This window comes from Clarias gariepinus, chromosome 8 (genome assembly GCF_024256425.1).
Source record: "Clarias gariepinus isolate MV-2021 ecotype Netherlands chromosome 8, CGAR_prim_01v2, whole genome shotgun sequence".
Lineage (NCBI taxonomy): Eukaryota > Metazoa > Chordata > Actinopteri > Siluriformes > Clariidae > Clarias > Clarias gariepinus.
Genome location: NC_071107.1, coordinates 30222004 through 30247003, shown reverse-complemented (window position 1 = coordinate 30247003; position 25000 = coordinate 30222004). Strand labels below are relative to the sequence as shown.

At 36.5% G+C, this 25000-nt stretch overlaps 2 protein-coding genes across 2 annotated transcripts; one reads left to right on the top strand and one right to left on the bottom strand.

Annotated features, from left to right (window-relative positions):
• Nucleotides 1-5667: 5667 nt before the first annotated feature.
• On the bottom strand, nt 5668-15150 carry plek (pleckstrin). Its single transcript, XM_053502482.1, has 9 exons — nt 14993-15150; nt 14022-14177; nt 13750-13931; nt 9303-9394; nt 8816-9000; nt 7540-7644; nt 7236-7319; nt 7049-7121; nt 5668-6881 (listed from the first exon to the last, which is right to left on the bottom strand). The coding sequence occupies exons 1-9, from the start codon at nt 15032-15034 to the stop codon at nt 6742-6744; spliced, it is 1059 nt and encodes a 352-aa protein (XP_053358457.1). The 5' UTR covers nt 15035-15150; the 3' UTR covers nt 5668-6741.
• Nucleotides 15151-20864: 5714 nt separating this feature from the next.
• On the top strand, nt 20865-24111 carry cnrip1b (cannabinoid receptor interacting protein 1b). The gene is made up of 3 exons (XM_053502418.1): nt 20865-21303; nt 22399-22543; nt 23088-24111. The coding sequence occupies exons 1-3, from the start codon at nt 21125-21127 to the stop codon at nt 23250-23252; spliced, it is 489 nt and encodes a 162-aa protein (XP_053358393.1). The 5' UTR covers nt 20865-21124; the 3' UTR covers nt 23253-24111.
• Nucleotides 24112-25000: the final 889 nt, after the last annotated feature.

The following is a 25000-nucleotide window of genomic DNA, read 5'->3' as shown; positions in this document are numbered from 1 at the left end:
CCGGGCTATTTTATAATTAATTTTATAATGATGCTGTTTGTTTTTTAAAGCTCTTCATGGTTTAGCGCTGGAATATTTAATCGAACTCATTCAACCACATAATCCTGCCCGCTGCTTTCGATCCTCCAGTCAGGCGCTATTGGTCATTCCTCGTTCAGTATACAAGCATTGGGGTGATTGGACGTTTGCAATGACAGCCATCATCAGTGTAGCTGATGACTGCCCTGATGTTATGGAATGCTCTACCTTCTAAGTTTCTCAGCCCTTAGTGCCCCTACTGGCCTGGAGCCCCAAGCGCTTGCCTGCTGATAAGCAGCACCTCAGTGACATCTATGAAAGGCAAAGTATGACAACACAAAAACATTGTGTTTGGGAAAATTGTGTTTGTGAGCAAGCTTTATCACCAGATAAAACATAGACAGACACCATATTCAAATCTAATATTTAAGCTGTCAATCTCTGTAATAAAATAGCACTTTGCACTGGAGAAGGATGATTATACATTATATGTAAAAGCAGGGAACTTACAGAGAGGAACTTTATAAAGATTGAATAAAAAGATAGAAGTGTTTTTTATTACAATACTGTTTTTTCTTTTATTCTTTTCCCTAATGCTCAGATGTGGGTGGCTTGATTCACATGGTGTTGGGTCGTTACCAGGCTGAAGTGGCTTATTTTCTAAAACAGAGCAATTACAAAGTGTTTTATGCTTCTTGCATTTTTTTAACCATTTGTAGATGAAGACAAATAGTACAAAGTGCTGTCTCCTCAGACACATTTCATAAAAGTCATTTGCATAAATTAAATATTGATAAAAAAAATCACTGATCTTATTTATTTATTTGTTTAACTATTTTTTGATTGATTGATTGATTGATTGATTGATTGATTTTGCTAAATAACACATTTTTATAACCTGTTCTTTTAATTATTTGGAGGGTTTGAAGGACCTTGCATCAAACCAGTGCCTATAGAAACTATCACATTTTATATCTGCTGTTATAAAAAAAAAAACACTTTCTGACCAATTACATTTTAAAATTTGCATAAAATTAAACTACTCTTCATATTAGCCTTTAGAACCCTTCATAATGCGTGCATCTAGGGCTTGCTTGCAGGAACAGGGTAGTGGCACCTACTGTACAATAGTAGCTTTCAACCAAAAAATAAGCTACTTAAAAAAAAACATATTTATTGTTTTTTTCCCCAAACTAATGATCTGGAAGGCACCAACCAATTTTACCTTGTTAGGCCCATTAAGTATGATGTAATTGTTTACTTGTGCCCTGTATGGATGCTTGTGCTACATTGATGTAATCATTTTGTAATTGCAATGTTTAAAAAAAAATGAAAATGTCACAGGCCTTGCAAACTAAAGTGCACTTTATTATTAATGTGATTGCCATTTGAAAAAAACAATTTAATAACAATAATGCAGAAACAACTTATGTAGGCCAAAAAGTTCACATACATGTAAATTAGCTTTGCCTGTAGACCATGGTTGGCATTTTTTTACCATCATAGTCATCACTTATAGTGCTTTATCCTGTATACGAAGTCACAGGGGGCCTGGAGCCTATCCTAGGAGATGTAAGGCATGAGGCAGGGTATACCCTGAATGGGGTGCCAATCCATCGCAGGGCACACACACCCACACATAATTTGGTAATGCCAATTAGTGTAATCTGCATGTCTTTGGACTGTGGAAGGACACAGGAGTAGCCAAAGAAATCCACTAAGCACGAGGAAAAACGAGCAAACTCCATGTACACAGGGGCAGGAATTAAACCCAGGAAAGAATCAAACACAGACCCTGGAGGTGCTAGGCATTTTGTATGTTACAAAAAATAATAATAATGTATGCTAAACTTATTGAATCATTGCACACTTAAGTGTCCTGGCAATACTGTGGGTATTTTAGTTGGAATTAAAAAAAAAAGCACAATTTTAAGTGTACTATGTGTACTTGTACTGTACAGTATGTGCTAAACTCAAACAACATCAAGTATACTGTACACACATAAAATATGTGCTTGTGTACTGTAAGTACTAAAGTAAATACCTGATAATGGTTAGTAAAACGATGTAGTATATGTATTGCATAGTGGTTAGCACCGTTGCCGTGCACCTCCAGAGTCCGGGTTTGATTCCTGCCTTGGAGTTTGCATGTTCTCTCTGTGTTTGGTGGGTTTTCTTTTACAGTCCAAAGTCATGCAGGTTAGGCGAATTGCCGTTCCCAAATTGCCCGTAGTGTGTAAATGTGGATGTGAATGTTCACTGGAGGTCGTACCCCAGCTGTAAAAATTAGAATAAATACAATGATGACTATTGGCCTTTACGGTCCCTTGTTAGACTACAGAAGTTCTAAGATAGATGGATGGCATAGTTAACTCACAAATGTATAATAAACAATATATATATATATATATATATATATATATATATATATATATATATATATATATATATATATAAAATATTAACAATAATATTTAATATTTAAAATAATAAACTTTGTTATATCCTGTAGTTAAGTTGTTTTTTATGCACAGCACAGTACAAACTTTTTCTTAACATACTGTATACCCTCTTAGGAAGTCATGATACAGTTCCTTTGGAGCAGATAAGATTAAGAACCTAGCAATTGGCAGTTTGGTAGAGCTGGAGCTTGAACTGGAAACCCTCTGGACAGGAATCCAGAGCCTTAACCCACTGAGCTACCACTGCACCACACATTTAAAATAATTTACAATAAAAAAATTACCATATTTTAACAAACAGCTAAATAATAAAAGATTGTTTTGCTGCAAAACTATTAACGCAGACATAAGTTTGCTTACGGCCAAAAAAAAATAAAAACCAAATAAAATAAAGACCCTGTTCCTGCACAGAAGCAGCTCTGACAAACAGGAACTATTTTGACAATAAAGGTCACGATTTTGTGTTACTGTTGCTGACATATTAACTGATTCATGAACTAATTAAGTGAAAATCCCTGGTAACAACTGCAGGCCAATTTTGTGGAAGTAAACAACAAATCCAAAAAAGTTTTTCTTCCACATGATGTTTGTCTAAATGAAAAACACAAAAAAATGGACAGATGTGCTTTAGAAATTACACTGAATTTTCACTTAGAGTAAATTTTCCTTTAATGTATTTATGAAAAGTGACCTATAGTCATATGTGTTTTCTCACATATGCATTTAAAATTAATTAGATAGTGTGTTAGATAGCACTTTGCACCTCTCACCAAAACAATGAGTGGAAAATGTCTTGTCAATTTGTGTTTCATTCTTCCGGCAGAGTGCATGAATCTATGCCAAGGTGCACTGACGTTGTCCAGATGGCTTGTGGTCATCCAACAAACAACAAACTCTCAACATCCTCCTTACAAACTTGCAAATTTACTAATTATCGCGCTAAGAAGTAGAGCTTCTAGATTTTTATTCTAATGTCATTTAAAACTAATTGTTTTTTTTTTTAGCAAAAAAAATGTTTGATTCATGGCAGAATGAATGCAGTCTACCTTTCAGCCAAATGTCCTCTGTTGCATGTCACGTTCTACTGCATTTCTGTCAAAGAGAGAATAGGAATTACATAGAAATGTAATCAGTATTCAGAGCCCTGGGTAAAGTTGCACATGATCATTGAACCAAGACGCTGTGCAGAATTACCAGTAGTTGGTTCACCATGTATTTTCTTGCACTTGTTAGGTTGTAGATGAAGCAGCAGTTTTAAGCTATAACTTAAGGTTTCATTTACATTATGCTAAATAGTGCAACCATCTAATCTTTATGAACTGATTTCATAAATCATTTTACACATATTCATTATATCAGCCTACTGCTTTATCTACGAACCGAAATGCCTTGCGAATCCTATTTTGTTTACATGTACAGACTCTTTCTCATGTTTAATTTGTGTGTTCTGATAACTTTAGTTAGAAATTAATGACATATGTGACCTGGAGGAAAGCTCTGAAAAGCAGCTGCTTTTGACTTTGTTGTTATAACATCGTTTTTATATACGCCTAGAGGTTGAGATCTACCATTCAGCATGATTTTCAAACTTTCTTATAATGATAAAATATTTTATGACACAGTCGATCGGGTAGTCCGTCATTGCTGTCCATGATGCATCAAGACACTTTCACGTTCACACTAAAAATCCCAAACCATCCCTGAATATAGAATAAGTAAATTGATCACTTTGAGACCTTTAACTTTGAATGTGTGTGTACAGGCTCACATGATGGACTCAGGTTCCATTTACATTTAGGCCTTTGACAGACGGTCTTATTCAGTGACTTACATAAGTGCTTTGAAGTTTTCATCATTAAATATATTTTTACACTGATTGACTAGGTTACTAACTAGAATCAGTCAAACACTATTGGGATTGGATTTTTTTTTTTTTATAGTGGGAGGGAGTTAACCCGAATACCTAATAAACAAATAGTCTTTAGTCATCGCTTGAAGATTGCCAGTCACTCGGCTGTACAGACATCTAGAGGAAGTTCATTTCACCACCTGGGTGCCAGAACAGAAAACTTCCTTTTAAGCAGTGCTGCAGTAATCGGCTCAAATCTACTACAACTTTGGCCAAGGTAAAGAAGCAGATACTGATGATGAATAAAGGGTTGTAGGTTAAGTTTTTATGGCTTATTTAAGGGAGAAAAGTAGTAAGAGCATGGAGTGATCCATGGGTGAGATGACTACACTCCCTCTAGTGGATGAATAAAAAATTCTCCTACTGTAGTTTATACACTTCCTACCCAAAAATGTCAAACACTTTAGTTTTGATTACAGCATAGAAAATTATGGCAGTAATACGATACTGGTCTGAAATAATCAGTAATGATTTAACAATTTTAACCAATATATTCTTCAGTACGTTTGATATACAATGTAACTGTAATTCATGGTTGTAAATACTGTATGATACAATTTTAGGAAATAACATATAACTATGAAGTTTTATATTTAGCAATGAGTGATTGTCCCTTTTTCACCCAAAATACCTCTCGGGGATTCCTGATAGAACCTTTGTTCTTTCAAACTCAAATTCTCGGAAGGTTTATAAACATAGAGGTGACATCCTGTCATATGATCATGTGTTCCTGACCATTTGTCATTGCCATACTGTAAATTATAATATAATCTGTATAACTGAGGTTTAGGAAAATAATAAAATTACTGCATCCTGTGCATGCGTGCTTATTATTATATCAATATGAGTGCATGAGCAACTGTGTTTCATCTCCTGGGAGGTTTCCGGGAGCCACATGAGACCTGTGATAAAACATATGCTTGCAGTTCATTTGCATGTTGAGGTTGTTCACAATCATCGACCAGCTGGCGAAAAGTACATCTACTGTATGTGGGTGGTTGTATCATTTCATGGACAATAGCAATTTTTGCAGATTTTTTAAAGGGAAATGTGCACAAATTGTTTAAAACAGAGATCGGTAGCATGAGGAACATATGTTATATGAAATATACAGTAAATTGGAATTATGTTTACGGTTAATTAATAATCAAAACGAATGAAGACCATATTGTAAACAGACCAAGCTACCAATGCTGGCTATAATACAGGGGTTCTCAAGTGTTTTGGAGCCAGAGATAAGTTCCAACCAAAAACGTACACTATACTACATAACATTCCCATAATGTAAGATTTTTTAATAATGCTGCTTGTGTCTGAGAGCTACCAAACAAATGTCATTATACCACTACAATTAGAATAAAGTCTCTTTATCCTTAATAAACTAAAATAAAACTAGATCTTCAGACATCGTGCATGCACGTGTGTGATGTTCGGGCTTGGCCGGTAAGTGGGCGTAATGTGCGGTGGACACAACAAGCAATAATTTTTCTTTTAATTAATCTTAAAACCTGACAATTTGGACACTCTCCTTTTTAAACCTTACTCATAACCTCAAACAATTCATTTATTTAGTCTCTGTACTCCTGTTTAAGGTTGATGGGGCAAAAGGATGGCGACACCATGGATGATGACACCCCACCCATGGCACAAGCACACACACACATACACACACACACACACACACACACACATACACAGTTACACAAACAATCATACGCTATGGGCAATTTAAAAATTAGCCTTTAACACAAAAGTCCTAGATGTAAACCCTGTACATGCAAGGAAACAGTTGAGTAACCTTGACACTCATCACACCCTGCAAACATCTTCAAATATTAGTCTCCTTATTTAAATGTGTACCACAATTGCCTGTTTATATGGTGATATTTTAGTTTTAGAGGCTTACATGAGAATTGTTGTGGTACTAAACGTGCACCCTTCCCTTAAAATGCCATATATGGAGCTGGTTTGTGCGCTTGATAAGAAGTGTAAGATGACATTCATGAGGCTAACCACAGAGTGGCAGGAATATTGACAGACAGGAAGTGATGTGTTTGGTCACAGAAACAGGAAGTGGCTGGCCGGCAAAGATTTCAACAGTTTCCACTTTTAGACTTTTTTTCCCCTTTTGGACTAGAATTAACGAATAATACACAATTATTTTTACACATGTTCTATGGTGTATCCATTTCTTAACCTTTTTTGTGTTTCAAAGGGAATATCACATTTACTATGCAAAAAGTGAAACATGGCTATTTTGTATGTGTATATGTATGACATAAAGGTACATAGTATGTTATCCAGAGTCCCTTTTTTCATCAGGATCCTTTTGAATTGAAGTGTTTTATGCAGTTATTTTCCAGACTTTGAAACAGCTTGAACAGCTCTGATCCAGTCATTGCGTTCTTCAGCTGTAGCTGCCTGCAGGTAGTAGTGTATCTCATCTGAAGTAATGATCTCAAACAAGTTGCCCTCGATCTCATGCTTCTTAGCTGCAGTAATGCAAGAACAGGAAAATTAACCTTTCTTATTAACATCAGAAGTTTGCAATGCTTTGCCATATGACTGCCCTGTATGAGGATTACACATCTTGAGTTAAGGTAATATTGTTTAGTCTTACTGATGAATAGGTAATGATTAATGATTAATCATATCTTACCATCTGGTACATAATCCACCGCAGTCACAACAGATCCACGCAAGTGAATCGAGCCAAGAGGATCCTCCTCACCCTGATGAAACAGAGTGAAAGATATAGAAAAAGAATATGAGCAAAGGATGGTACCCTAATACCGTAAGGAATTAAGGAAAGGAAAAAGTAGATGCAATTACAGAGCCTTCCTCACCTTAGTGGGGTCATAGTAGTGGATATATGCAGGATCATCTCTCAGGATAAATTTTCTCACTTTCCAGTTCTTTCGCCTGTGGCCCTGTTGAGTAAAAAAACAAACAAAAAAAAACATTTACATCTACATATCCTGGTGGAAAAAATAAGTTCGGTTCACATTGCACTTCGAGTTTTCTACAGCATATTGGTATTAATGTTAAATTGAAACACAGCTGCCAAACCTACACCTTTTATCATTCCAACTATCACTGCATTACAAGCTTATCCAAGTGATATGTGAAAAAAAAAAATACATTCAGTACCTGTTTCATTAAACAACCTTGTTTCACTATGGCTCCTCGGAACTCTTCCTTCAATATCACATCCTCATCGCTTGAGTAACCTTCACAGAAGAAGCCACTTTCTGCCTACAGGGCAAAAACAGACTCAAGCCAACAGCCTCACACACCCAAAACCACATTTCCTTATCTATGACTATGTTTTAATTTACAGTAATTCAGCTTCCTAGTGATCCCAAACAAGATAATCAGTATTTTTTTTCTTTTATGGTGAAAGGGAGTTAACCTGAATACCTAATAAACAAATAGTCTTTAGTTATTGCTTGAAGATTGGCAGTGACTCGGCTGTACAGACATCTAGAGGAAGTTCATTTCACCACTTGGGTGCCAGAACAGAAAACTTCCTTATAACAAACAGGTAATAGGCTCAAATCTCCTAATGTTAATGTTAATGTTAATAAACATAGAGATGACATCCTGTCATATGATAATGTGTTCCTGACCATTTGTCATTGCCATACTGTAAATTATAATATAATCTGTATAACTGAGGTTTAGGAAAATAATAAAATTACTGTATCCTGTGCTTGCGTGCTTATTGTTATATCAATATAAGTGCATGAGCAACCGTGTTTTATCTCCTGGGAGGTTTCTGAGAGCCACATGAGACCTGCGATAAAACATATGCTTGCAGTTCATTTGCATTTTGAGGTTGTTCACAATCATCGACCAGCCAGAGAAAAGTACATCCACATGGGTGGTTTTATCATATAATGGAAAATAGCAATGTTTGCAGATTTTTTTTTAAGGAAAAAGTGCACAAATTGTTTGACAAATGTCATTGTACCACTACAATTAGAATAAAGTCTCTTTATCCTTAATAAACTAAAATAAAACTAGATCTTCAGACATCATGTATGCGCGTGTGTGATGCTCGGGCTCGGCCGGTAAGTGTATCAAGGTGCGGCGGACACAACAAGCCAAATTTTTCTTTTAATTATTCTTAAAACCTGACAGTTTGAACACATGACCTCAAACAATTCGTTTATTCAGTCCCTGTACTACTTCTCCTGTTTAGGGTTGATAGGTTCCCAATTTGGTTTGGTGTTCCCAAATTGCCCGTAGTGTGTGAACGTGCCTGTGAGTGTATGTATGCGTGTGTGCCCTGCAATTAATTGGTAACCCATCTAGGGTGCCCTAAGTCTCCTGGAATGGTCTCCAGGCCCCCCATGACCCTGTGTACAGGTTAAGGTGGTATAGATTGTGAGTAATTGAGTATAGGGTGTGCGTGTTCACTCACAAAGTAGTATAGAGCATCTGGCTGGTCTAGGAATGCAGACTCTGCATTGCCTTCCACTGCTGCTTTGGACATATCTCCAGCTGGCTGTAGGTAGCCCTCATTCAGCAGCCCAGTGGCCAGCATCACACCCTCAGCCCGGTTCCTTACTTTCCCCTGCGAGATCAGCCAGTCAATCACTGTGTCACCTGCCATGGGATCAGAATTCACATTACAGAAACATGCATACAGAAAGGCAACACGTAATTGTAGCAATATAATGCATTCTTCAATACTTTTACAACTTTACAAAATTAAAGACTTATAATAAGTGAAACCATAGATCAGTAGAATAAGCTTATATATATATATATATATATATATATATATATATATATATATATATATATATATATATATATATATATATATATATATATATTTAAAAAAAAATTATAATAGCAGATTTCACCCAAAAGCCTTTTTGAACATTCTGACTAAAGTTACATACCAGTGAAGCAGTGGTTGAAAAGCTTCTTGTCTTTCTCCACTTTCATTTCTTTAATTCCCTTGTCTTGGTCTTTCATCAAAATATACAGCTCACTTAAAGAGAAGATTTTTAAAAAGATCAATTCCATAAGCAGATTATATGACAGCAAAACAAGCTTGTTATTGTACTACCTAGACTACCTAGACCTAGATACGTACATTTTTAAAGACATTCCAGGGTAAGCATAATTTAGAAATTGTGCATAATGGCACTGGCTGTGTTCTGCATTACTTTAAATTCTCATGCATTTCATATGTAAGCACAATATTTTTGGAAATCCTACCTATGGATATTTTAACTAATTATAATGTTGATAGTTGTTGTTTTTATTCCATGTTGTAATTTTTTTGTATAATTCTTGTATTTAACCTTAGTTGTTTTTTCCTGCCAACCTCCTTGCTAGACCTAATAATTACAAACAAAATTTATTCAATTCATTTTCTTGAACATTGGTCTGTTTCCCACGATTCTTGCATCCAAGTACACCCTATTTGTACAGGCTTTTAAAATAATGTATAATCTACCAGATTAATTAATTAATCAACAAACAAACAAAGAAACAGAAATCTGAGGTTGTGTCCCAGGACTATATTTTATTGTCTGGAAACGGGTCTACATACAAAGTGTAGGAGAACGTCTTGCCATTGTGTCTTGCTTCATTTTCAGTCTGACTTTTATTTTGACACCACTACCTGTTCCCAGAGTTGTATGTTTGGGTCAGAGATCATTCTTGCTCTGTTATACCAAACAACAGAGAGAGAGAAGCTACTCGGTTCAAAGGGAAGTGTGAATGATGCAGAGACCAAGTGAACTACCATTGCACCTTGTCCTTTAAAGTGTGGTCTCGACTCTTTACTCCTTGTGCAGGGAATATTGATTAAGGGAACTTCTCCAAACAAAATCCCTTAATTTGTAGCACCCTGTGACATCACCGGCATACTGTAACCTCCATGCATTACCATGGCAACGTAAGCACCTCAGATACTTGTTGCTGCTACTGTAGAAATTTCACTACTGAAATTAAAGCTATATAAATAAAAGAAAGGATTTGTATGTACTTCAGTCAAATTTTCTGTTTGCATGTTGGTATGTAATTTTTCGTCAATGACAGGCACTAGTATTAAATATTTGTTGAAACAAAAACTGAAACCATTATAAAATATATCCTATTGAAAAGTGTAGAACTTCATCATCATCAAATAATTTTTTTGATTAATTTACATATATGTACATCAATTGTTATAAAAATTAAAATAATATATTCTCACTCACTCTCACTCATCTTTTATACCGCTTTATCCTGTATTCAGGGTTATGGGACCTAGAGCCTATCCCAGGAGGTGGGGTACACCCTGGACAGGGTGCCAATCTATCGCAGGGCACACACACATACTCACACACTCACTCACACACTACGGGCAATTTGAGAATACCAATTAGCCTAACCTGCATATCTTTGGAGTGTGGGAGGAAACTGGAATAATATATTCTTATCGTATCATAATAATAATAATAATAATGATATAGTGCTTGACAAAATAATAATAATGATAAATATATGATTCCCTTTTCAAGCTCAATTTTGTTCCACACTCCAGTAAGACACAATGACTGGGAAGTTTTGCATGTCCACTTCTGACAAAATGATAAACAATTGTTCATTTGTTCCCTACACCGTTCACAGTTCCCTTTAAATCGAGCAGTTTCATACCCTGAAGTTTGGAATTGTACCTTACGTGGTGGAATATGATTCATCATGAAGATGCACATAAACAATTTGCCTCGCTAAAGCCTGGGAAGAAATTAAGCTTGAAAGAAGATTTTTATATTATTATTATTATTATTATTATTATTATTATTATTATTATTATTGTTGTTATTATTATTATTATCTACGACAATGTAACATTGATGTGGCACATAGGAGTTTGTAATTAATAAAATATTTAAATGTAATTAAAATCTCTTTCAGCTTAGTAATCTGTAAAAAAAAAATGTAAATTAATCAAATTTCAAAACTATATATTTAATAATGGTGTCAGTTTTCGTTTAAATAAGTGAGCAGCAACATTTAATTCCAGTAATGTGACATTTCGACTGTAGAAGCGCCAACAGGTGTCCAAGGTGCTTAAGTTACCAGTAAGTCATGTCTGCACTGGGAGCACACTTTAAAGTACACTGTGGAATAGAATGCAAGCTTTAAAACTACTTTGGTGTCAATTAGTTGTAGTGTAATTGTGGCAATTACGAGACACTGAGTATAAGAGTCTTGTTTTTTCAATTATGTTACGTGCTAATAGCACATAGCAACAATTTGTGTTTGTGTATAATTAAGATTTGGTAATATGCTCGATTCGCCTGCCTTTAAATCTCATTGCAGTCCTGACTGGAAGCTTGACCACCACTGGGATGCAGACGGCAAAAATGAGAGTGCGCAACACCACTTTGGACATGCTGCTATTTGCCGTGATTCCCTGGATTGCGATATCCAGCAGGGCACAGTTCTGCTTTCTGCTCAGAAGCCTCTGGAGGTCAACCTGGTAATCTCCACATCCTCTCTACCAGTTTAGTGGCTTGTAGAGGTCAACTTGGAGATCTCCAAGACCCCATGGAGGTCAACAAGGTCACCTCCCATGCCTAAAAGAGGCATTACCTGTTCTGCTTGTGCTCTGCACTGCTCCACTGTGTAATGCCCTGGTATGCCCTCTAGTAGTATGTGCTCACAGGCGGGCTGTTAGGACATGTCCTGGGCTAACTGTTAAGGGCACTTTGTCCAATTTTAGCATGCATCTTCATTTTATGCGTGGATCAATTATTTTGACACAGCTTTCAGTTTGACACAGCATTTTAAACACACATTCGTTCCAGATCTTCCTTGTTTATTGATGATTATTTCAAATCTATTATTTCACGGTTTCCTCGGCTAGCTTTGTTTTGACTTAACAAATGTTTTAAGAAATGCATGTATGTCTCCACATCCTTCCTGACAACGTTACTCCCTTCCACCTGTCATAGCACTGGCTTTCGGTAACTTCCTGTCTTCTATAATCCTTAATGCTGTAGAAAAATGAATGAAAGAACATCCACTGCTTGAACCTCAAGCAAAGAGAAAGAAAGAGAGAGCGAGAGAAAAAGAGAAAAGTAAAAAAAGGCTGAGGTGTATAACTAATAGCAGTCAGGTTGCACAATTACTGTGAACATTGACACTGACTAGTTTCACATGTTGTAACATCAATGTGGGTTTCCTCCCGGGTGCTCTTGTTGGTTTCCAACTATTAAAAATATATTAGTAAAATGACTCCTACACTTTTATGAGTTGCCCTGATTGCTGTCTTCCTGCAAAAGAAGCAGTGATGGATGATAGAACAGACTTGGTATTAAACCTAAACTCCTGTTCAAGTGGTTCCTTGATGGTTCTCTACTGGTTGTTTCACAACTTTACAGTTTCATTTATTCATTCGTTAGTTTCCTATTCAATTAAGGGTACTAAGGGTACTATTTTCAGGGTACTATCCTGAAAATGAAATTATAGTAACCCATTTCGGGGAAATGCTGAGATTACTGTCATTTTTGGGATGATACCCCTAACTGAAAAGGGAACTAATGAATGAATATAAGTCTTATGTCTAGAGTTATTTGAGAGGACCCAGATATGTTTTGCAGGTAAAAAAAAAACAAACCAGAATGCTCAAAGGAAACCCACGACAATGTTATAAGAATGTGTGAAAGTCCTCCGAGTCAGCGACTACAATAACTGTGCAGCATACCTGCTATTTGTATCACTCTTGTGCATTTACACTTCCTCTCCACCCTGGCTTTTGTTTTGTTTAGCTATGTATGATTATGTGTGTCTTTATTAATGTCTCTAACGGCTTTTTACTTGTAACTATTTTACTGCTACCTTGTTTTTGGGCAGCTGGTGGAAATTCACAGTCTTGCAAAACTTATGATAATCTTTAGGCTTTATACTTGAATGCTCTTTCACTCTGACTCATAATAAACAAAAATAAATGTACAGTACCAATCAAAAGTTTGGACACACCTTCTAATTCAGTGTTTTTGTTTAGTGATTTATTTTCTACATTTTCTACATTTCTACATTCTAGAACAATACTCGAGATTTCAAAACTATGAGGTAACACTATGAGGAATTATGTAATTAAGTAACAACAACAAAAGCAACAGTCCGTTGTTATTTTAAGACAGGAAGATCAGCTGTTCAGGAATAGTTCTTGTAAGGTCTAGTGCATTTGAAACTGGCTCTCATGAAGAGCACCTGGACAAGACCAAAGCTAGACCAAGACTTACCTCTGCTGCGGAGGAGGAGTTCATTTAGAGTTACCAACCTTAATCATCAATTCAGAGCACCTTAGATTAGAGCCGTTAGTTGATCCAAATATGTTCATACCTCAGGTTGACCGTTTCAGGCAATCGAATTGACCTCCTGGTAGATTTCCTGGCAAATTTTTTTCCACCGTTCAAGCAACTGATGGCTCTCTTGATGTCTTTAACCCATGCCTCTCTTTCCTCCAGGTGGGTTGCTTGAAAAAAATGATCCTGTTTCTTTTCACTGGTTACCTTGAACACTAACTGTTAGAGAGCAAGAAGACAAATGTGTAAAATAATTTTTGGTTGTAAGCCGGTGCTGATTTCAGAATGGCATGTTGGATTGGTCATCACCGTTCTTTTGCTGAAGTCCTGACACGGGTTTGTCAACGTGGCTTCTTTTAATGGAATCATGCCCTTTGGGCTGCTGTCTGTCTTCTTCTTGTAAAACTCTATTCCGTCATCTGCTAACACCACCCACACTACTTTCCAAGAATTTAGCACAGTGCCCTATGAATAATAATAATAATTATTATTATTAATAACTTCAGTTCAAGTGTTTGTTCAAATAGATTTTTTTTACTTTCTTAAAATGGGTGCAAGTACAAAAAAAAGCTTTGACAGGTCAGCATTATGGAAGCATTGCATTAAAAGAAGAGAATGTATTGCTGATTAAGTTTGTCGTGGTGTATAAATAAATACATTCATTTTTTTATTTTACTCTAAGGGTAACCCTAATGTACAAATGTCTCTCTCTCTCTCTCTCTCTCTCTCTATATATATATATATATATATATATATATATATATATATATCGTACAAGGCAATTTGTAAGAACAACCAAATATGTTAGAATACATCAAATACATTTTAATGTTTAGTACAGTTCAAAAAGATCTGAGGTGTTTTGGTCATGGAGACAATATGCATAGTACTGCATTTTTTCTCTTTAAAATGATTAACTGATACTTCATAAGATTTAATTTCAAATAAGGTTTTGGCTCGCGTCTGAAACTTTTCTGACAAGAAAATGTGCTCATAGAAGTGCAGTTATCATAGCTGTGGTTTTCAGGGGAAGTTAACGCTTTGTCAAACATGAAAACTATTAGTGGTGAGGAAATAGTGTTTAACAGTCTTTAGCATGACCGTTTAACAGTCAGAACTACAACAATACTTATTGACAACTAAACAAGAACATTTCAATAGATTTTACTGATAAATATATTTTGAATTAAAGATATCACGCTGATCACAGTTTAGTCACTTAAAATAGGAGATTTTAAAGAATGAGTTACAGCAATGTTCATTTATTTACACACTCCTACCTTTTTTACCAGATAACCTTCTCTGATGATGTTGGGCTCCATAGCTGCTGGCTGTGCTTACTCCAGGCGAATATTGTTAAGTGTGTGAAGACCTCAGCACCAAGCGGCAGCTTTTATTTTTTTGGTGCCTAAATGATACTCTGAGTGTACACTGAGAAAAGGGAAGTAGATGGCCCACGTGTCCTTGGTCAGCTTGATTCTATTCTATTTTCAGCATTTTCACCCTACACGCCTACAGTACATGAGTTGCTTAGGTTAGTTATGTGTAGTCACTTGAGGTCTCCCTTGACATGATTATGAAACAAGGCTAGATGTGAACATAAAACTTTTATTTTTATTTTTATTATTTATCATGGAAAATATAATAATTTTGTTTATTCTTTCTTGCATGGAAGAAAATGATAAATGTGTTTCCCCTCGAAATGTATTGTGAAGGTAGGGAGTGTTTTTACTTATATAATTAACCATTCAATTGTACAAGTAATAACTCTCTACCTTCACAATACATTTAATGTTTACAACTTGTAATCAACCCTCCACATGAGCAATTTTGATTAAATCATGTGGTCAGCTGAGCCTCCATGTAAATACTCATTGTGACAAAAATTAGAAACATTTAGTTGTTTTCTTAATTTTCCACAAATCATTTCTCAAAGGAAACTTACTCACACTCTTACTCATTCTCCATACCACTTATCATGTACAAGGTCATGGGAGGCCTGGAGCCAATCCCAACCACCTCGGCGCACAAGTCACCAATAAGCCTAATCTGCATGTCCTGGGACTGTCAGAAAATACCCACCAAGCATGGCCAGAACATACAAACTCTACCCACACAGACCTGAATGTGGAACATGAACCCCCGACCCTTTGCAGGTGCGAAGCCACTGTGCTAACCACTACGCCACTGTCCACCTTTTAAAGGAAACTTCTGACTACTAGGCTACCAAAGACAATCTCTTCCTAGTGGTCTTAAAACCCGTGACAATAACAAATGATTAATACTTCTATTCTTAAAGGAGTTTGATGATGTAACACTACAGAATACACCATTCCTTTCGTCAATGTGATTCATTTAATATTCTTAGTTTTTTTCCATTTACTATTGAGTATTGTACAAAAAACACTACTTTGTGATGGCAATGCTACAGTATCTTTCAAAACAATAGTAAGATCAGGATGATGAGATGAGAAGTGTATGGAGAAAATGATGGTGAAATATTCCAACTGGAATAACCAAGTCAATCACCTGACAACCTGTACCCAGTTAGTCATGGGTTTCATGTACTTAAGTCAGGTTCTGGTGGTATATGTGTATGTATATATGTCACCTCAACACCACAGAGTATTATGTTATGTTATGTTGTGTTTTTGCACTGTCACTTTGTTGCTCTTGTTTGCACATTTGCACGTGCACTTTATGTTGTCTGTAAAAAAATAAATTAAAAAAACCATAGATAGTCTTTCTCCAGCTAGTTTAGCTTTTCTGTTAATTTATGTTGTAAATTTATGTTGCATGTACAGTAGCACCTTGGTCCTGGAGGAACGTTGTTTCGTTTCATTGTGTACTAACTGTACTGTATATGGTTGAAGTGACAATAAAGCCTACTTGACCTTGAACTTGTATATCAAATTAAATACTTATTTTAACCAAAAATGAATAATGGTGGACATTGGTATGTTTGGATTAAACTAATTAAATAGAATCGAGTACATTACACAATTTATTTTTATTTATTTTAGTGGAACAGATATATCAACATGTAAAAAGCCACAGGTGCTAGAAAAAAATCTCTCTTTCTCTCACACACACACACACACACACACACACACACAGAATTCAGGCAGTCATTGAGTATGAAAGATTTACATAGAAGTATGTAATTATATTAGATCCTCCAAGTACTTTTGGTTCCCTAAAAAGAGATATTAAAAATGCTGTAATTTTACATCCGGCGTAAAATCCTCTGCCAAGCTTGTATGTGCAGACCGGATGATCTAGTGTGTCGATCGCTTGCCGGGAACAGCCGAAAGACCAAGTCCACACAAAGTCCACACGCTGGCTGTCACTCTTGATAGTTTCAACTGTAGTATGGACACAGTGCACTTTCAATCAATAATCCACAGTTACTACAACATCCAAATACACAGTTTAGAAACAAGGTCAAGGTGGTTTAACTGTAGAGAAGTAGGAAACTTCAAGAGTTTTTCTATTGGTCTAAATTGTTTTGTGAGTCTTAATGATTTTATACTGTTCTAGAGTAAATACACAATTCTTAAACTTAGTGTGCCCTTTAACTTGAATCCTTGGCAGGTTAAAGAGTTATGGTAGAGGTAATTATTTTGTAAAGGAAGTAAATGAAGCAGCGGATAATATACAGTATTATAATTACTGTTAGAGGTGCTATAAAAATGTGGTTTTGTGTGACTGACCTATTGTACCCTTTGCTCTACCATACAGCTTAACAACAGCTTAAGCTGGTCAATGCATAAAAAAAGCAAGTGCACTTAATCTAGAAGAATTTCACCTCAAATAAAATATCTATTTTAACAAAAAATGACTTAATCTTAAACTTATTAAATAGAATAGAAATAGAACATTACACAATTCCTTTATTTTTAGTTATTTTAGTGCAATAGATATAAACCACACACACACAAACACACATTTCTCTCTCACACAACCCTCTCTCTTTCTCTCTCTAACACACACACATACACATTTATCATGCAGACAAAAACACACGCACCTCTCTCTTTCTCACACACACACACACACACACACACACCTCTCTCACGCACTCACAAACATACTCATCTCTCTCTTTCTCTCTATTGCAAGCAACCACACACAAGCACACACAAACACACACACACACACCTCTCTCATGTGCATGTTTGTGTATGTGGTGTTTGAGTCCATGTGTCAACATTTGTGATGTGTGTGTACTATCTTTAAACTACGACTCAAGACTCATCTGTTTCTCCAGTACTTGGACTAACCCCCTCCAAAAAAATAATAATAATAATAATAACCTCTTCCCAGTTGTGTTTTGTGTTGGACTAATGGCACTTAGTTATTAACCTAGTTAACCCAGTGTAAGTATGTATCCAATGATTTAAACATTAAAGCACTTTTTGTAAGTCGCTCTGAATAAGAGCGTCTGCCAAATGCCTAAATGTAAATGTAAATGTTAAAGGGGTCATACAGGCCTACATGCACTTTTTTAGGCTGTTTGGACTGAACTGTGTGTTAGGAGAGTGCGTACACAACCACTCTACGATGATAAAGAGCCGCCCAGTGGTTTTCTTTTCATTTATTACAGTAACATCCCCCTTCTGAAATCAGGCCAATCGCAAATGCCTGTCACTGTGACGCCACACCACAGGAGGCCGCTCCTACACTAGTTGATTGACACTGGTGTTTTAGCAAAGACCCGCCCCGAGTGAGAAGAAGCTGTCGGCCATTGTTTTTCACCGCTGGAGCAAAATGTTGCCTAAGCGAGTGTTGTGTACAGTTGTTGGGTGTAATAGCGAACACAGCAGTCGTCATTCACTACCTAGGGTTAGTGACCTAGGGTACCTACCTAGGGTTAGGTATCTGAGCCGCTGAGGAGGCAGTGGCTGAATTTAGTTTTTAAAGCTAACGTCCCCGCTGATTTACCTAAATGCTTTCATGTTTGCGATAATCATTTTTCACCAGACTGCTTTATAAACGCGGGTCAATATAAAGCTGGTTTTGCTAGGAAGCTGCTCCTAAAAAATGGATCTGTACTAACGCTTCGTGTTCCTGCTTCATCTTCACCAGGCTCGGTGAGTGTAATTTTTTTTTTCTATGAATCTTTGCAGATCGCCTTTTCTAATAATCACGATGAATGCGGAGTGTAAGTTAACTTACACTCTCATAGAACATGGTTATGGCTTCTTCTCTGTGTATATCCGTCTCTTATAATCCCTAATCGCACGTTTATAATAAACAATGCATTAAGGTGATTGTCTAGTTGCAAACGGTGTACGTATTAAGAAAACTATATTATGCTTACCTTTGTTACGTTAGATGGTTTATAACAATGTCTGTCGAAGATTAAGAAGTCATGTAAACACATCAGTAAACACATCGCGTCCGTATCTCTCTCAGTAAGCTTCTCCGCTTTATGTTGTTGTTGCTCGCGGCAGCGTAACAGCCCGTTAATTCATGCACATGCAGTGATGAGAAAGACAAATCGAGTCGATGCATGTCTATTCTTTTAATTTCTGCGTTGTCAGGCGATATTACAAACTTCCGCGTAGGTTCCGTACTTAAATTAAACCAAAAACTACTTCAGAAAACAGGCTCAGGCTCTATATTCCAGCGTTTTTCAGTTTGGACTGCATTACCCACAAAGCACTTCCCGCACTGGACTACAGTCCCGTGGCTATACCCCACGTGTGTTGTGAAGACACGCCCCACAGAACTGTGGGGGGGGGGGGGTGCCTCAGCAGAGATCATAAGCATTTAAGGGAACGTGTACTGAAATAGGTTGCTGAGAACAGAGCTAGTTTTTACCAGTTAAAAATAGTGTTTTTTTTACACAACCATTGAGAATTTTTAATTAAATATATTACAGACTTTTCATTAGGACCCTAAAGATCATATTAACATTTAATGAAAAATGTTTTTGGATGATCCCTTTAATATGTGTGAAACAATGTGACTTGTTAGTGTGTGTGGGTGTATGTGTGTGTTTGTTGTGCATGCGTGTGTATGTGTGTGGGAGAGAGATGTGGGTGTGTGAGTGTATGTGTGTGATGTACGAGTGTGTTTGTGTGCAACATGTCTTGACTGTTCATAGGCTCCGTTTGGTGGCGATTGTATAAATCCCCTAGGAAGAGTGATTTAAATTTCTTTGGGTGCATTTTGCAAATGACCTAAAATAACTGACTTCCTGTTGAGTTGAGCCCATGACAAAATTGTTTAGCACAATGAGCTCTAAATGTGTAGCCTGTTTCGTGTGCATGTGTGAGATGCCCGGGGCCCAGACTCTCAAGCATCCTAGTGGCAGCAGATTCCAATCTATCCAAAAAAAAAATCCTAAGAAGAACAAGAGGTTAGGGCTGATGTCATAGTGATTGGGCAATAATAATAATAATAATATTGAATAACATAATAAAAGTGATCAGTGTGTGTGTGTGTGTGTGTGTGTGTGTGTGTGTGTGTGTGTGTGTGTGTGTGAGAAAGAGATATGGTTTGCTATGGTCACTTGCTGCCCCTCACTTGGTGACAGGAGGTGTGTTTCCCTGTGCGCCCCTAGTAGGTGGGGCAGTTTGTCAGGTGTCGGGGAGACAGTTGAAAATGGGGATGATTTTATTGAACTTGGTTAAATATTCCGTGCAAACTGACTAATTGAGTGAGGAAGTGCTGCTCTGTCTCTATTTTATTAAGCGTTCACTGTTGGCACAGTCTCTTTCTCAGGTCTCTTCTCTTGTGTCGCCCCGTCTCTACAGCCAGGCGGTGCTCACTGAGTCGTCAGGGCGTTTCTTAGTTTTGGGTCAGTCATCGTGCTCAGATCGTCTGCCTGACTGTCCACTTTACTGTCTGATTAGGGCCAGATAACAACACTGATTCTTACTTTGTGTTTCCAGATAGTTTGAATAGTTACTTTGTAGTGTTTGTGTGTGTAATGTGGTTTATTCTAATTGCTTTTGCTAAATTTGTGAATTTGGTCTGGTCCAGAGTCTTAGTGTGTGATGGCGGTGTGTTAGTGCGTGGCATCTCTCTCTCTCTGCGTGTGTGTGTGTGTGTGTGTGTGTAAGAGAGAGAGAGAGAGAGAGAGAGAGGTCGGAAAGTGTGTGTGTGTGTGGGGGATTAAGAACAGGAGGAGTACAAATCAGGGCAACGCGTTCACGTGTTTGTTTGAACACGTCATTTTAATACTCTCATGATTTGGGTTCGGTCTGAAATTGTGGGCGAAATCAAATCCCTGTCTTCATCTGTCTTCCTCTCATCTGATCCCTGTCTTCATCTGTCTTCCTCTCATCTGATCCCAGTCTTCTTCCTCCTCTGACCTGACCTCAGTCCTCCTCTCACCTCCTCCTGTCCTCACCTCATCCTCTCATCCTCTCTCTCACCTCCTCCTGCTCTAAAGCAGAGTCATGTCCGGAGTCCCTGCGCTGATTAGGATCGCAGTTTCCCTGAAGTCCGCTCCGGATGACGGGCCCGTGTTCTTCAAGGCGGACGGGACGAGATTTGGCCAGAACCGAACCATTAAACTGCTCACTGGCACCAAATATAACATATATATCACCGTGAAACCAGGCGCGGTCCAGGCCACGTGAGTATCCCGGTTTGTTTCTTTGTTGCCTTTTTAGCGAATGGTTTTGGTTTGTTTTTGTTTTTTTGTTTTTTTTTTGCTAGAAAATATGGCGTATCTGAAATTTTATATTAAATCAATAAGCCACCAGAGGGCGCACTACAGTGATTTATTTTTAAAAATATATATATTTTTTATCAAAGTTAAGGTTTGATGTAACCTAAAGCTTACTGCTTCTCCTTCTTTAAAACAGAAAAACAATATAAAACAAAAATAGTAATAATATTATCAGCTCGTTATTAGGCATTTAAGCTTATTAATAATATTATCTTTAAAACAATTGTTCTTCCGCCTCACACTAAATATTGTCTGTAAGGAGGAAGCGTTGCTAAGCAACGCAATGACAACGGTTTAAAATGTAACCGCATTAACGTGTAAGTTAATGTTCTATGTTATTTGTAAACAAAAATAAAGTATTATCAGTATGGCTGTGATTCCTTGCAGTAGTCACTGATATTGAGTACAAAAGTTAATTTTTTGAGTACAGGCAACAACTGGTTTGAGACGTGTGCGTTTCCATGGCAATGAACCGACTGACTGTAAAGAAGTACTACTTAAATTAGAATCGTGAGCAATATTGATATGCAATGATCGATAGTGGATTATTTGATTTATAAATTGTTTTGGTTAGCATTGTTGCGTCGTACCTCCAGGGTTTGGGATTCGAACCTTGGTCTCCGTGCATGAAGTTGGCAAGCACTGTGGGGTTGCATCCAGGGACTCAGGCTTCCTCTGGCAGAGATATCGGAGAATCTAGATATACAGTATGCTTACAATTAAACTGTAGCTGTTGCAAGTAACAATAACACCACACTTCATGTTACATAACACCCTGTCTGTCCTTTTACACAACTAACTGCTGTACATACAAATATCTTGCTCCTAATCAGTACTGTATCATTCTGTTTTTAAGTGGCACATGTTAAAAGGGTTCATAAAATGTTATTTATATATAACACATTGATGCTATTATGTTTTTTTTCTACGTTATTTCGGTATAATTTACAGCATGGAGACACATTTGGGAGCCTTATCTGTTAGTCTCTGAATTTTCAGATCCATGAATGTTGGTGGGGTTACATTTCCTTTAGAGCAGAAGTCTAAAGACCCCCAGGCAGTAGTGTATTCTGCGACATATAACACTGAAGGGATGGCTCACACCAAAAGCGGAGAGCGGCAGCCTGTCCAAGTGAGCATACAGGTAAAAAATACCAATTTATCTTAACATGGGTATAGTAAGTTGTCCAACCAGGAAACCTTTAGAGCGTGCCAATATATTATTTTGTTAACTGTTATTGCGGTAATTCCTTTTCAGAATCAGAAAGAGTTTTATTGCCAAGTACGCTTGCACGTACAAGGAATTTGTTTTAGTGACAAAGCTTCCAAAGCATTCCTTTTGCTCTAGTGTTGGCACACATTTTAATGATAAAATCCATTTACTGTAAGTAAAGGAGGTAATTAGTAAATGAATAGAAATCATTATAAATAAATCATTAATCTTTAACCTTATTGTGTTATAAATACATTGTAATATACTAAGATATTACACATTACCATAATAATTACAGTATAATATTCTGTGCATAGCATGTAACCCTATTAAACTGTACTGAAACATGTACTCCGTTGCACATGGTGTGTTAACTTTCGGTAGGTGAATTGTAGCCTTCACTTCATATTACTTATAATCAATGTATAAAGTGGTATAGATGTATCATTTCAATATAATCTTTTTTTTTTAACAGTTTACAGCAGCTGGCCTCTTTGAGACTACATGGCAGGTGAAATTCTACAACTACAACAAAAGAGACCACTGCCAGTGGGGCAACAGCTTCCGCAGCATCGAGTATGAGTGCAAACCTAATGAGACCCACAGCCTGATGTGGATCAATAAGGAAACGTTTTTGTGAGAAATTACTAACCACTTTATAATGCAAATTAACTCTTGAGGACCAAGTAGACAAATTTTGCACAGGTACCAGCAATAAAGAGTAAATACACATATCTTAGATAATGTGAATCTACATATCATTCCTAATAGTATTTACAGTATAAATATTCATTATGATGTATACTTCTGTACATGCAGTATCACATGCACAATACATATCCTCCAGATCCTGTGTAATGTTCTCATGCCATTGTTTGCAAATGTCATTTAGCTCTTTATGTTATTTAAGCCCTCATTGTTGTTGTTTTTTTTGTTTTTTTGTCAATGTTGTGTTGCATGGTCTTTATATCTGAAAAATAGAGTTGAATATCTGTTGATTTATTTGAGAGAGACATTGTACATTAATTTACATATCTGTAAATCTACCAGAATTAGCCAAATGGCGGTTTTTCATCTGCAGTCCCTTCATTCATAACGCAATAATCAGTGTATCAGTCGTCTAAACCAAGCATGCCTGCATTCTACTAAAGGTCATAACTCAGTGACACAGTGTCCCTTCTACTGTCCAAAAGCATGCAGGTACTAGACACACTGGCCTCACTCCAGACTCCAGATTCACAGTGACCTTAACCTGAGTAAAGCAGTTAGAGACAGTGAATGATAAATCACAAAAGTTGCAGTTATGCAAGAACTAAACAAAGAGTGTTGTGAGAATGACGTTTACTTCCTAATGCTTGTTTACAGTTTTTAGAAAATACATTTTTACAGTACATACATTGCCAGAAATGTAGCAAAGGTGGGTCATTTTCTTTTATTCCACCATTGGGTATTTTTTTAATGTTTGATACTGTAATAATAAAACATAATCTACAGTACACGTGTATGTTGATGTGTTTATTGTTTGTGTTTATTCATTAGTACATTATAAAACTCTGTTTTTCTCTGTTTTGTAATATGGTCAAATGTTTTATGTAATAAAGTTATATATTTACTGTATCTATGAATATTATTATTAAATAAATATTGTATCATGTAATGTACAACATACAAAAAGTTTTTTTAGTACAATTTTGTACAGTATAATTAGAAAAATACCAAAACTCATAAATAGTGATCAACAAATATTTAAACTTACATACAAACAAAATGGAATATTATACAAAATAATAAGAAATCAGTAATTTATGCCCATTTTTTCAAAATAACAGTTGCACTTACAAAAAAAGAGAGATCAGAATCGAAAAAAACGTTAAAATAATAATAATAATAATATGATATAACATCCATGCATGATATCATATTTGAATAAATATTGTTATGTGTAATACTACTGTATATGGACAAAAGTATTTGGCCAAACCTGCAATGACATTGTATCCAAATACATATATTTAAATATGAAGTTGTTCCCTCATCAACCCAAATACTCTGGTCCATGTACTGTAGTGTACATTACGAGGGATTGTTGCAGTAATTGGGTGGTTAAACCAGCAAGTGGCGCTGACGTAACACTTTTTTTCACTTGGCAGAATTCAACACTGCGACAACAAAACGAGCACTTATGACTGTATATCATATACCTTACATGCAGATTTATAACAATAACCCATGTATATTATTGATGTTACCGGACATAACAGGTTTTTCGCAATTCACAAGCAAATATTTATTATCTTACTCCCAGTAATACATTTTAAGCGAATATGGGTTGTGTTACAATCACGCATTGCTTGTTTATTCGAGTAAAATTGGTAACGTTCTAGATCT